The 12,924-nt window shown below is 35.3% G+C and overlaps 1 protein-coding gene across 1 annotated transcript in view; it reads left to right on the top strand.

The window, feature by feature from the left end:
• The window catches only part of LOC101848176, a 14,716-nt gene extending 6,103 nt beyond the window's left edge, over positions 1–8,613 (top strand). Inside the window, exon 2 of the mRNA XM_005092002.3 lies at positions 5,587–8,613. Within this exon, the coding sequence (XP_005092059.1) occupies positions 5,587–7,884 (2,298 nt within the window). The 3' untranslated portion in view covers positions 7,885–8,613. The remainder of the gene's footprint in view (positions 1–5,586) is intronic.
• The last annotated feature ends 4,311 nt before the right edge of the window (positions 8,614–12,924 follow it).

Below are 12,924 nucleotides of genomic sequence, written 5' to 3'. Positions count from 1 at the left end.
TGGCTCAAAGAGAGAAGTGGCCCCTCTTGTTATGTAGACTCTTTGCTAATACTTACTTTCAAATTCTTGTAGTTTTTCATTCAGCTCTGCTATTACACTGAAAAACAATGGGAACATCAAGAATAACTAAATACCTGGACATACACACAAATAAATCAATAAATCAATAAATCCTTGAACAACATAATTCTCAATGTATAGTCAGTTTCAGTATCTTCAAGTTCTTCACTAAAACTTTTTAAGCATGACACCGAAAAATATTGAAAACCTGTCTTTGGTACCAAAAGACTTTTTCATTTATGGTAACCTCTTTTTACCTCCCAACATTATAACCATGCACTAACATAAATTCATTCAGGTCCAACAGCACAATATTGCATACATTTTTAAGAAAGCTACATCAAACAACCTTTCAAAAAGAAAACAAAGCAAAAGCCAACATGAAGAAATAAGATACTAAAGAGTCCAGGATCACTCTTCATCTACATATAGTTCAAAAACCTTTAATAACTTAATAACAGTAAAACAAATTCTTTGACATAACAGATTCTTGTTAACAAAAGAAAAAGCTCACTTGGAATGTTGGCGACACAGTTCACTCATTTTGTCCCTTTCAGCTCTAGTTGTGTCCAGCTCACTATATGTTTTTTTCACCTTTGTCTCAGCCTCCTCTAAACTCTGCCTCAACCGACCTTCTTGTTCCTGAGCATTAGATTTGCAGGTCTGAAGGGACTTTTGAAGTTGCTTTACCTCGGAACCTAGGTCTCCAATTTTTTCTGCAAACAAAGATAACATCTAGAATCAAAGCACTGAACATAAACAAGATTATGCAAGGCAGCATAACAACTTATTCTTAAAATTTCATCTTTTTCACTCTAAGTTGGGTATTGCCTACTTGTAATGCGGCAAAACAAATATTTCCACTTCTTTTCACAAAATAAAAATCCATGAAAAACTCTAAACTAAGACTGTTTTTAAAGTCATGGAAATTGCCAGTAGGTACTGAAGCATCTGGTGCATACGTATATTTCTGCATCTATAGAAATGAAGCTATACTAAAATCCTATAAAAGGCTTGAACGTGCAGACAGATACTTAACAAATAAAGACTCATATTTTTTTAAAACTCAAAAGATGAAATTACTGCTTCCATTTAGAAAAGCAAAGTTCTGAAACATACCACACACATTATAATTACTGAAATGGAATCTTCCACAATTATACTAAAATGAAAACGACAACTCACGTTTTAGATCATCTGTTCCATCTTTTAGAAAACTTTCTTTCTCTCTGGCTGTTTGCTTGATCTGGTTCACCTCACGCTGGCTTTTAGTCAGCTCAAACTCCAGGTTGTGTCTCACAGCCTCACCTTTTTCCAGCTGGGACCTGTACTTGGCAACCTGAGTTTCTAAGGATGCAACCTGGATAAAGTATAAATTATAGTAAGTTGAATATACAGAGAGGTTTTACATTGACCGAATTTTAAATGTCAATATGGTCTACATTTCTTTTTCACATCACAAAGTTTTTAAGTGTCAAAATTGTCAATTATTAACAAATCTTGCTTTTTTACCAGATGAATGGATGCTCACTTCTCATTGTACGAAGTCTATCTCTCTCTCTCTCTCTCTCTCTCTCTCTCTCTCTCTCTTTCTCTTTCACTACCTGCAGACAAAATTGCATGCTTTCAACTCAATTGAAACATCTTGGTAGTAGAGAATCTTTGGTTTTATCTCCCTATCACACCTGTTACTAATAAAAGATCTCTTAAAACACTACAATCAGACAGTATCAGCTGATGGAGCTTGGAGACAACATGATGTTTTTTTGTGCACAACAGAGAACTTTGGTCTATCTGCTTGAGCTTGTTACCTTCAAGTGTCAAAGAATAAAATGGTGTGGGCTGTCTTGATTCAAAACAATTGTCAGAGTGAAGGTTGTTGAAAATAAGAAGTCTGAAGGTTATTATAAATTTATTTTTTCGAATTCAAAGGAGTATCTTGGACACTATATCACTCGTTGGTATCCTCTGCTTATTTACTATCTTAGAAGTGTTGCTTTTGACTGTGATTAAATGCTTCATTTTCCATATGGTCTCAGACAGTGGATGACTCACAGTAATAGTAATGACAAAATGATGTTTGTTTCTTGTCTGTTCTTATTACTTATGTACAGTGAAACAACCAAGATCTTTCTATCATCATGTTCACCCTCATGAAAGTTCTGGATACTTGTGTTCTGTTCTGGGCATTGTAGACGTTTTTAAAAAATGGATTTTATATTTGAGAAAAAAGTTCTGTAGTTGACTTAGTGATGGTGTCTTATGGTTCCATCTGTAATGCTTTTTATACTAAGTTCCGTTGTGAGGTAATGTGCACATGGCCTAAAAATTTTGTCAAATCAAAATCTCCATAAGATTGTTTAGGACAGCAATGTTTTCCTTCATGATGAAGGGACTACTTTTCCGATCCAGTGTACTTTACTTTACTTTTCCGATCCAGATGATGAAGGGACAAAAGCTACCATTTTTCCACTTTTCCAACAAATCCTCCAAGACCAAACACTTAGTTTCCTGGTCATAATTTGATAGATTTGATGAAAACAACCAGTGGAAAGGCTACTTCTATGCATTGTGAAGTCAGATCTTTTGTTTGTATCATGTGTCGAATGGGATAGGACCTTATGGTCTTCAAAGTTAAATATTGTCAAGCAGTGCAGGTGCAGAGGGGGGCCAATTTGAAGAATGCACTGGTGCAAGATTACCCATTTAGTCTACTTCTCTGGAGCACAGGTACAGCATCATACGATAAGTCAATTTAAAAAGAAATTGCTTCTTTTATTTATATGAAGTCACTACCCTTTTTATTCCCTCCTGTACAATCTCAGCAATGAATTTTTAACATTTCACATTTCACAGTGATATTTCTATAAAATCAATCCGCAAATCTTGACTGTAGTTAATTTATGGATTAAATCCAATTAATGCAGTAGTGCATTTCATTTAATCTTTTTAAGGTTTGCTATACAGCTGACTGCCTTCTAAAGTCACTTTTCCATATTGGTATATTGGTCTCCAGCACTAATGGCAACTGTTCTGAGTAAATGTTTTTACTTAAATTTCTAGCCAGTCCGTAGTGGTCCCTGTCCAACGCAACAATGGTCAGTCATTTTCTCAACAAGTCAGACTCAGAACCTGCTCATAATGGTCACTTGTCATAGTGGTCACTTGCTTTAGTTTTCTTCCAACTTGCCCTCAGACTGAGTGTGTATGTTCGATCAATGCAAATATAAGCTATGATGGATAGCAATTTAGGTGGAAACAAAATAGAATGATAAAATAAATATTTATTTTATACTAGCTGTTGACTTTGTTAAGTCTAGTAGGTGAATATAATTGCCCATTATGGCCATTTGTCTATAATGGCCTCTTTTCTCTGTTATCTTGAGTTACCATATTTATGGATATTTTTTTACTATAGCTTAACTGATCTTTATCCAATGGTGTGAAAAGTACCGAAATGGACTTAAGCTAATTGCTTGCTACATGTGGTACATGTAGTATGAGGGTGGCTCAGTAAGGAATGGAAGTTGCCTTGCACTGGCTGAGATATTGACTTCTGTCATAAAAGAACACATAATCAATCTACGTGTCTACTCTTGAACCAACCGCTGGATTTTCATGTGACTCTTGAACTCATTATCATTTTATTTGTCACATGATACAAGAAATGGTTTACACACTGAAGGAAACAAAAGAAAACATCCATTTCAACAACTTTACGCTCTGTAAACTTGGCAATTTTTGGAGAGTCTGCTTGTTCATATTATTTATCGTAACACAGTTTGTCTTTAGGTAAGAGGATTGGTTTAGTGTAGGGAGAGACACTGTTTTTGATGACCTGCGTTCTGGCTGTCCAAATTCCTCTATGATGTTATCTAATGTTATCTAGCAACATGCCAAAATCTTAAAGAGACCCTAATGATTTGTCTGGACTTTTGTTCAGGTAGATGTAAAGTGTTATCGGTAGGGACCTCCTTATATATGAAAAAAATGTGTACCCGCTGGATACTTCATTTATGAACTGGGGAATAAACAAGAGAGAGGCTGAGATATATCACAAAGTTGTTCAACTTGTTTGAACCCACAAGCCTGTTAATTTGCTCCCTGGATTTCAAAGCAGAAAGAGGCTTCATATTGTATTTACAGTCACAGTGGTCCCCTAGTCGTTGAAATGTTGCTACATAATACTGCTGTGACTTCTTCCTTGTCAAAAAAATGCTGTTGATGAGCAGAGGCAAAAGATGGGAACCTCTCACTCAGTGCTCCTTTACAACAATGCAGCTCCCCACAGAGTAAGCACAACATCTTTGTGCATTTAAGACCAAGTTTTGCCCTGTGCATATACATAGCTAGATCTGTCATTCAGAGGTGCTAAGCATACCAGAACTGATTACTGCTGTGCCTTACAAAAGTGGCTGTGGAGGCTGGAATTCTGTGCATGCATACAAAGCCCAGGAGGATATTTAATTTGAGGGGACTCTAAAAAATGCAGGTCCATAGCATTTAAAGTTTTCGAAATATTTCACAATTTCCTTTACTTTTATATCAACCCTCATATTTGTACACACAGGAGTTAAGGTGACCTTCATATTTTACTTTTTAAAGTTTTTTTTCCCACAGCCTGTCCATTTTCTGACATGTACATCAGTGCTCTAGGTTTTGCTCAATTACCTAACAAGCCAGTCCCACACTTGTTTGTTTTTTGTTCCTTAGTGTGCAAATTTTGTGAAGAATCTAAGGGAATAATATATTGATACATGGACAAGTCACCACCAGGTGTGGACTCAATATTAAAAGATCAAAGCAATCAAACAAGATGAGTTTGTAGAAATATTGCTGTACAGAAATATTCTTAATTTGGAGATCTGTTCCCTGCTCGTATACACACTTCAGATATTTTGCCTTCGTGTATGTTTTGTAATCTTACAAAATTTAATCCCAGTGACATTAAATCTTTCCGGACGTATCGCCGATATATCACCAATGTTTCACTTTGTCAAAGCATGGGTTTGGTGAAAAATGAGTGAATTAGTTCTTGCGGTCTTGCATCAGCAAAACGATGTAACTGGACTCAGTATAAATATCATGACTCAAACAAAAATTGGAATATTGCTTTCAAATAAAAAGCTGCACATTCAGAAATTTATTGCCTGTATATGATGATAAGATAACTATGCTGATTTGCATTCACATATTTGGTGAATGTAATTTTTTCCGTCAATGTTTATTTCTCTCATCACTATCGCCATTTCTAACTCTTGTAATGCATATTTATGTTCAAAATTAATTCTTGTGTCATGTTGGAATGTATTGTATTCCTCATTCAATTTCCTTCAATTTGATATATCATGTTACGTTTTGAGTGATTGTTATGCATAAAGTTATTTTGTACACCACCAGTGTAGCCAAATTGAGCCACAAGTTAATTATTTCTAGACCTCCAAAATACTATGTACAGAAAGAATTAATTTGACTTACTGGCATTAGAGCTCTACCGTCTAACTTTTTGTTTCATGTTATCCTCAGGTCATGAAACTGCTGAACGTTGAGTGGCTTTACACCATCGTGCCTCCTGAGGCATACTACAATGTGTCTCTCGTGGTCAACATTTTGTCATGCAACAAGTCGTCCTCTTTGGCAGACCATGCTGACGATACAGATGAATCATTAACGGTAGACAAACCTCAAGATCATGATGAAAATATCGGCTCTGGATTCTTTCAAAATCTTCACAGATATTTTGCTTTTACCTCTGATTCTTCCCAACACGCATCTTTCGAGGCTGAAATGGAAAACATTGACCCAGAACCTGCAGATTTTTGTGACAATTTGATATCTATAGATGGTTCCTATCAGATTTTGCTCTTTCATATCTTGACTTCAGTGCTGGTGTTTTTGCTGATTTTTTGCTGTTTTACCTTTTTATGTATAAAGGTGATTTCAAAAAGAAAAGATGTTGAGTTGTCTTTAAAAACTGATGATGGCGACTTGGACCTTGAGGAAGTCAATGAAGCACCACTGCAAATGGAGACAGAAGGGCCGGAAGAATCTGATATTGCCACAAATGACAAGGACGAACAAGAAAAAAAAGATACTTCTCCGTTAACAGTACCAGTTATGGGTGACAAAAACCGAAAGAATGCAAAAGCCTTGAAATCAACTCCTGTTGTGGGGGAATTGTTTGAGGCAACCATTGGGAAGTTTTTGAAAGAGCTTGACAGAGGACTTGAAATGGATGACTGTGGAAGTCCAGGTGGACCAAGTATGAGCCTGCCCTCTTCAGCATCTTCATCAACAGTAAACTCTCTGACTTCTCCTCGACTTCCCAGACGGGGCTTGCACAGAAGCCGTCATAGTAATCAAACCTTCACTTATGGTGATGCTGAGCAACGACAGGCTAAGGAATTTACTATGAAGTATTGGATAATGTATGAAAAGTTTGCCCATCGAATGAATTGGACTTTTCCTGAGAGCAGTCTTGATGATGTGAACATAAGGGCTGCATCTGGTGATGATGATAAACTCCTCAACATTTTGCAGTTTTTGTATCAAAATTCCCCCACAAGTCCCAAACAATTCAATGTGGCCTCATTGATTGTAAATTACAGTTTGTTTATCCTGGAGCAGGAGATGATGTCAATGTCTGAGGAATCGTCTGACCTTGTGAAGTTTGTTCGATTTGAAAGTCTTGGGAGTGCTGCTGATGGAACTCATGTTGGTATGATTGATGGTTATGATGTGATGACTGTGCTGAATATTTCACACTGCTCTGAACTGAGTATCTTACATAACAATCTGTGTAGTGACATTCCATCTGGTCATGTTGTTATTGGGGCAAAACCTGTCAATGGATCTCAAGTTCTTCAAGATAACAAGTGCTTTAGAAAAGCCTTTGTCAGTGGCTTTTATGGATTTTACCTACCACCTCAACAAGTGGAAGATATGGTTGAAGCTATGCTTAAGAAGGCTGTTGTGAAACTTAACAGGGAGCACAAAAGTAAAACAGATCGACTGCCGTTCAAAGTGCAGGTATCTCAAAATAAAAAGTTAACCCTTTGCTTTGACACTCGACTCTTGCAGGGTTTGGGCCTTGGTGTTACAGAGCTCAATGTCAAGTGCACACCAAGCATTTGTCTCTCAGATCCTTCTTTCTGCTTGTTACCTCCTATCTATGCTGTTCCATCTTGGAGAGCTGACCACAAGAAAACCAACGGGTCCACTTCCTCGATTAGCGGAACTTTGGGGAGAATTTTTCACAATCAAAGTCCAGACGTCAGTACAGATCTTTTGTGGAGTCTGAATGTCACCCCTGTAGAGTCCTCCATCTTGCAACACATTGAAAATAAATTTTCTATCAGTGGTGTTGAAAGTCAGCATAAACTATGTATCAGAGTTCTAAAGGCTTTGTTTTCTGAAGGAAGCAAAACTATGCTGTTGAATAAAGGTGAAATCAGCCCATACATCATCAAGTCTGTCATTTGCTTCCTTCTGCTGGAAAGCCCAGCCTGGGCATGGAGTTTAGAAAATCTACCGGATAGAGTTTCCGATTCTGTCCACTTTCTGAAGTCTTCCTTTGAAAATGTGTGGCTGCCAAACTTCATTGTACACAATCCACATTTACTGGGTCAGGTACCTAGTTTGGCAGTCATGTCTGCATTACTGTCTGGCAGGCAACAAAACCTTTTGGCTGACGTTAGTCAGGATGCTGCACTGAAAGTGTTAGATTACATCGATGCAAGACTTCAGAAAAGTGGCCTATTGCACTGCATAAAAGCAGAGTTCTCCCCACAGATGTGGGAATATGAGTTTTTCATGTTTGGCTGAGTTACTTTCTGCACTTTCATTTTAATGCTAAAGTCTGCATGATTAATGAGCCTCAAAGGCTTGATGCTTTTACATATTTGTCTCTTTTTACATCTGTTTTTCTTTCTATTATATTTAACCTATTTTATACATACTTGAATTTAAGTCTGAAGTGGAAAAGGAACCTACCCCTAACAGTCTGATTTTGTGGATACCTTTGGAATGGATTGCAATATATAATGGGTGCTGATTGTAAAATTCACTGTATTTAAATTAATGTCTGTTATTTTGTTACTTTATTGTGAGGCTGTGTTTAAGCACATTATTACAGAATGTAACATTCCTTGTTATTAGTACATGTATATATTTGTGTTTGGTGTTGCCTTTCAAGTTATTTATCCATTGTTGTTTTATTTTGTTGACACATCTGCCCTCTTTTTATTAGTGAAAGGTATCTGCACAATATAATAGAAAGAAGTCTTCGCTCTTAATATGTTTGGGTTTGTTGATTTTTTTTTCAATTTTTACAATACATGTTGTTTTATTTTTTACATTTTATAGCTAGTAGTAATCATACTTGTCTAGTGATCAAGGGTTAAGTTCTGACAAATCTCTAGCTACCCATTGTGAAAAGTACTGCTGAAAACTGAGGAAATATGGTCCTTTAATCAATTACATGTAATTGTTTTGAAAATTGACTTTCCTACCATTTATTACTTTTTTTATTCTATTTTTTTTTTCAATTTGTAAATTATAAGGTTCAAAGTCTTTTTTTTTTACAGTTTGATTTGTTTTAGGTATCTTTTTTTAATCTTTTAGGCTCTTGGAGTTGCCACCTTAAGGTCGTGGGTTTGAATCTCATCAGGTGCCCAACGTTATGTCCTTGGGAAAGGCACTCCACACAAATTTATAACACTGTTTGTGCGTGTGTAATCCACAGCTTGCACTGTATGCTTCGTGGGAAGCCTGAATGTTTCTGAGTGTTCTATGGTCTGCTGGGGTAACATTGATCGTGAAGCGTATAGAGCTTACTGTAAAGCATGGATATACACCATAATAATATAAATGCAATTATTTCTATGTTTGGTCAGTTCCCTAGAAGAAAATAGGGTGTACCACATAAATACATGTGGTTTAATTAAAAAAGTGTGTCACTTTGTGGAGTTTAAGAAAGCAGGTTATTCTCTGAGTAAAATTGTTTTAAATTGTGCATACTACTTTAAAACTAGCGCGCTTGTATTGTTTTTAAAAGTGTTTAAGAATCAGTATTGTTTGTTTATTTGCCTTTCCACTGTGGTGTGTGTTATGTTTTTTGGAGTAGTTCTCATTTATTTGTCAGCACATTCTTTTCTCTGAGCCCATTAGTTCTTGCAGTGAGATATAAAGCAAATCTCTATGCGTTTGTGGTATTACACAAAGTTGTTTTGATTTAAACTCTGCTTTTGATCTTGTGTAGAAATTTTGGTACTTTCCCTGTCTAGGTTTGATTTTGGATCCATCCGTATTGAGAGAAAATGCAAAAACAACAGACTGTTATGATAATCTTTATATATATATTCTTTCATTCTCATTTGAATGAATCAGAATTACATTTTTATATTTATATTTTGACGCTGATGTTTGGGTACTTTTTATTATAATGTTAGCTGGAAATGCTCCACACAAATATTGTGTGAAAACGCAGTATGACTTAAATTCATCATCAGGGTTGTTAACCTATTCTGTTTTATTTCTTCTCTTTCAGTGTAACGTGTTACATGCAATACAGAGAACAAACACAAATTGCTGGTTGTGTAAAATAAGAGTAGGCCTACCGTATTTACTTAAAATTTCCATGGTATTTTCCTCTTGTAAAGGTAACATTCTGGTGCTTTAAAAAAGTATTATTAATCTCTTATCATGCAACTTTTATCAAAATGGGCCTTCATCTTTCATTTTTACTGTAGTAGTGTTTTTATGACACAATATGCTGTGCAATGTAACTTGATGTTTTGATTTAAAATCACCAATATTTAATTTGCAAACCTTTTGCATTGTTACATAATTCAATCCTGTCTTTGGTGTCCCTGATTTTCCCAGACTAATATACTACTTTATTCTTTCCAGATGGTATTTAATCTTTGCTTGATGAATACATTTTGTTGTAAAGTTGAATTGTGTGCAGTATTGAGAAGTTTGTGTCTTAATTTGTCTTATTTTATCTGTAGAATTTTGTCTAGCTATTTTTCTTTAAGTTATCTACTACAAATTCCCTTTAGTCTTGAGTTGTGCTTTTTTTTTTTTTTTTTTTTTTTTTTAGCAAATAGGATGTCCTTGCATTCTTCTTTATGTGAGTCTGTACAAGAGGATAACAAGCAGAACAAGAGTTATTACAACTTTTATGTCAGTAATTATGAAATCCAAATGTCACATTTATGTCTCTTGTTTATTGAATTCAGCATTTTCTGTGGGATCTTTTTTTCTAAAAACAATGTATCAAACTGAAAAGTCATTATGACTCCAATTTTTTTTAAATTCAATCCTGAGTGCACTAGGATAAAAAGCTTGAATTTGGTTACTGACTCTGGAAAATGTTACGTTTTTTACTTTGACTGTGTATGCCCTTTCAACAGTTTTTTTCCTAATGCTCTTTGTTTTTGGTATACTATATCAAAAACAAAGAGCAGTAATACTGTTTGCACACTCCTAATTGTTGTGTTTGTTTAGGCACAGGAATGGGTGACCTTGTCAAAATTTCAAAGTTTGATACACGTTAATCAGTTTTCCAGTATGATGTAGTTTTTCTACCTGAAGATTAAATTGATACTCCCATGCTGACAACAGGACAGGTGTTTTGCAGACTTGGCAGCTTATTTTTGCGATGAACTGTTGAAATTATGTTGAAAAATGTGAAGCGTTCTCACAAAAATTAATGAGTTGCTTCTCGAATTAGAGCCCTATAGAAATAGATACATCAGGCTTATAGTTGAAGCTTTTACAATTTATTAGTATGAAATAATAAAAGGCATGTTGTACTTTAAGAATGTGGCATCAATAGAAAATCTGCAAATTTGACCCTACTGTCGATTTCTGGCCAATATCTCCATTTCTAGATTGCAAGAAGTAATTCATTTTGTCAGCAAGCCTCACAAATAGTTCTCTCTATTTACCCTGATGTGTAGTTAAAAAGTGAATGGAGATAAACTGTTACTGTTGTTTTGTTGTTCTTAAAATGTTATTTCCTGTCATGCAAAAGTTGATGTGAATCACAGGGATATTTCTTTAAAGTTTGCATAGTATTTTCTGAATAATATTGAGCAATTGATACATTTACATTCCACTTTTTGTGCCTTTTCAAGTTTACAGTGTTTCTCACAATAAATTGAAAACAAGTATAGGTTGAGCTGCAGAATTTGCCAAAGTAAATGGAAAATAATAAAACACAATGCCAGTGTTTGCTGTGAGATATATTATAAATGTGAGGCATCATGGTGAAATCTGGCTCTCTTAAAAATAGAATGGATGATACTGGCATTTTTCTGCCAAACAATTTTTATCGAGTTTTTGTTTTTTCGCTTAGCATCTTCATGTCCTTTAAAAACACATTTCTGTGTGGATTTTACTGAAAAATGTTAATTAAAGGGGGAAAAAATGTAAATTTTCATTTCCCAAGCACTCTCAAGCCATGGAAGTCACCAAACTTTGGCAGCCATTTTCTAACTAATTTTATATGAGAATCCATGAGACATCTTGACTTCTGTTCAAGGTAGATGGGTATTTTTTTTCATTTAAAGATAGACAAATGCACAAGCTTTATGATGAAACAAGTAACTCAACATACCCAAAATTTGACGAGCGTCTGATTCCACCACGTCCTGACACATACGCTGCTGGTACATATATACACACCTGCAGGATCATAGTATGGGTGATGTTACATTTTCCTTCACCCTGATTACTAAATATTAAGTGACTACTGATTTTGAATACTGCAGCTGTCGGTGTATACCTGCTGTGGAGAATCTGGTTCTATTGTCTAAAGGGCTTTAAATCATTTTGTAACAACATTGTACCGAATGATGCCCAGTTAAGTCCACTAAAATCTGCTCAGAAATTTTTGATACCTCTATAAACATGTATTTGTCTTAATATAAATGCTGAATTCAACATTTCATTGTGTTTTGCTGTTATGTTATGCAATGTATTATTTTTGCTCTTTGCAATCTATTGTAGCTCTTTGTATGTAAAGGTTTATTGCTGAATGTGAAGAAAACGAAGTATGATGTCTGAAACAGCAGAACACCCTAGCTGTAATCCCATAATCAAAGATGAAAATAGCAAACACCTATCGTGAGTGAAGACTTTGAACATCTTGCTCTCACTGAAAAATTGAAGGCAAACAATGCAGGAGTAGACTCAGAGAGACTTCTCTGGAAAACCTGAATAAATAGGTGACAGTGCATTACCAGGAAATAGACATTTTTTGTGCAGAGAAATGAAAAGAGAACCATGATCACGGATATCAGTTTCAGAATGGCTTTTTATGATGATGAATCTATTATGCTGCTTTCTTCCTGCTATGACGATCGCTCACTAATGCAGAAACTACACAGCACGGTTCGTAAGCAAAACCTAGTTGCTGCCATATGTGTTCATGCTGTTGACTGTCCTGTTTTCAAAAGTCATTACTGTGGCCATTTTAGACAAGTAGAATACAGATAAATACTTTTAAAATTATTTGTTATTTGTTTTTCCCCCTTTTTTCCTTTAGTATGATCAATTTTAATCTTAGAACTTGGCAGATAAGACCAAGTGTATACTGTTGAACTGAATAAATTTGATAATAATATCATCGGCATTCTGTTGGAACCTTGTTAACTTGAATTTTAAAATTTTGCAGGAGAGACAAGAAACTATCTAACAGTACTGTAAAAATGCTAACACTGAAGCAATTGAATAGTGTCTATATATTTTGTTGGGCCTTAGACAAAATCCTGCTAAGAAATATGTGTTTACCTGAGTGCATTTTTAATTTTCTGAGTTGGCGTCAAAATGTCCTTTGGTTAGCGAGGTTTTCCATCT

This window comes from Aplysia californica, unplaced genomic scaffold, assembly GCF_000002075.1.
Source record: "Aplysia californica isolate F4 #8 unplaced genomic scaffold, AplCal3.0 scaffold00039, whole genome shotgun sequence".
NCBI lineage: Eukaryota > Metazoa > Mollusca > Gastropoda > Aplysiida > Aplysiidae > Aplysia > Aplysia californica.
The sequence above is the reverse complement of the archived record's forward strand: the minus strand, read 5'-3'. Positions and strand labels throughout refer to the sequence as shown.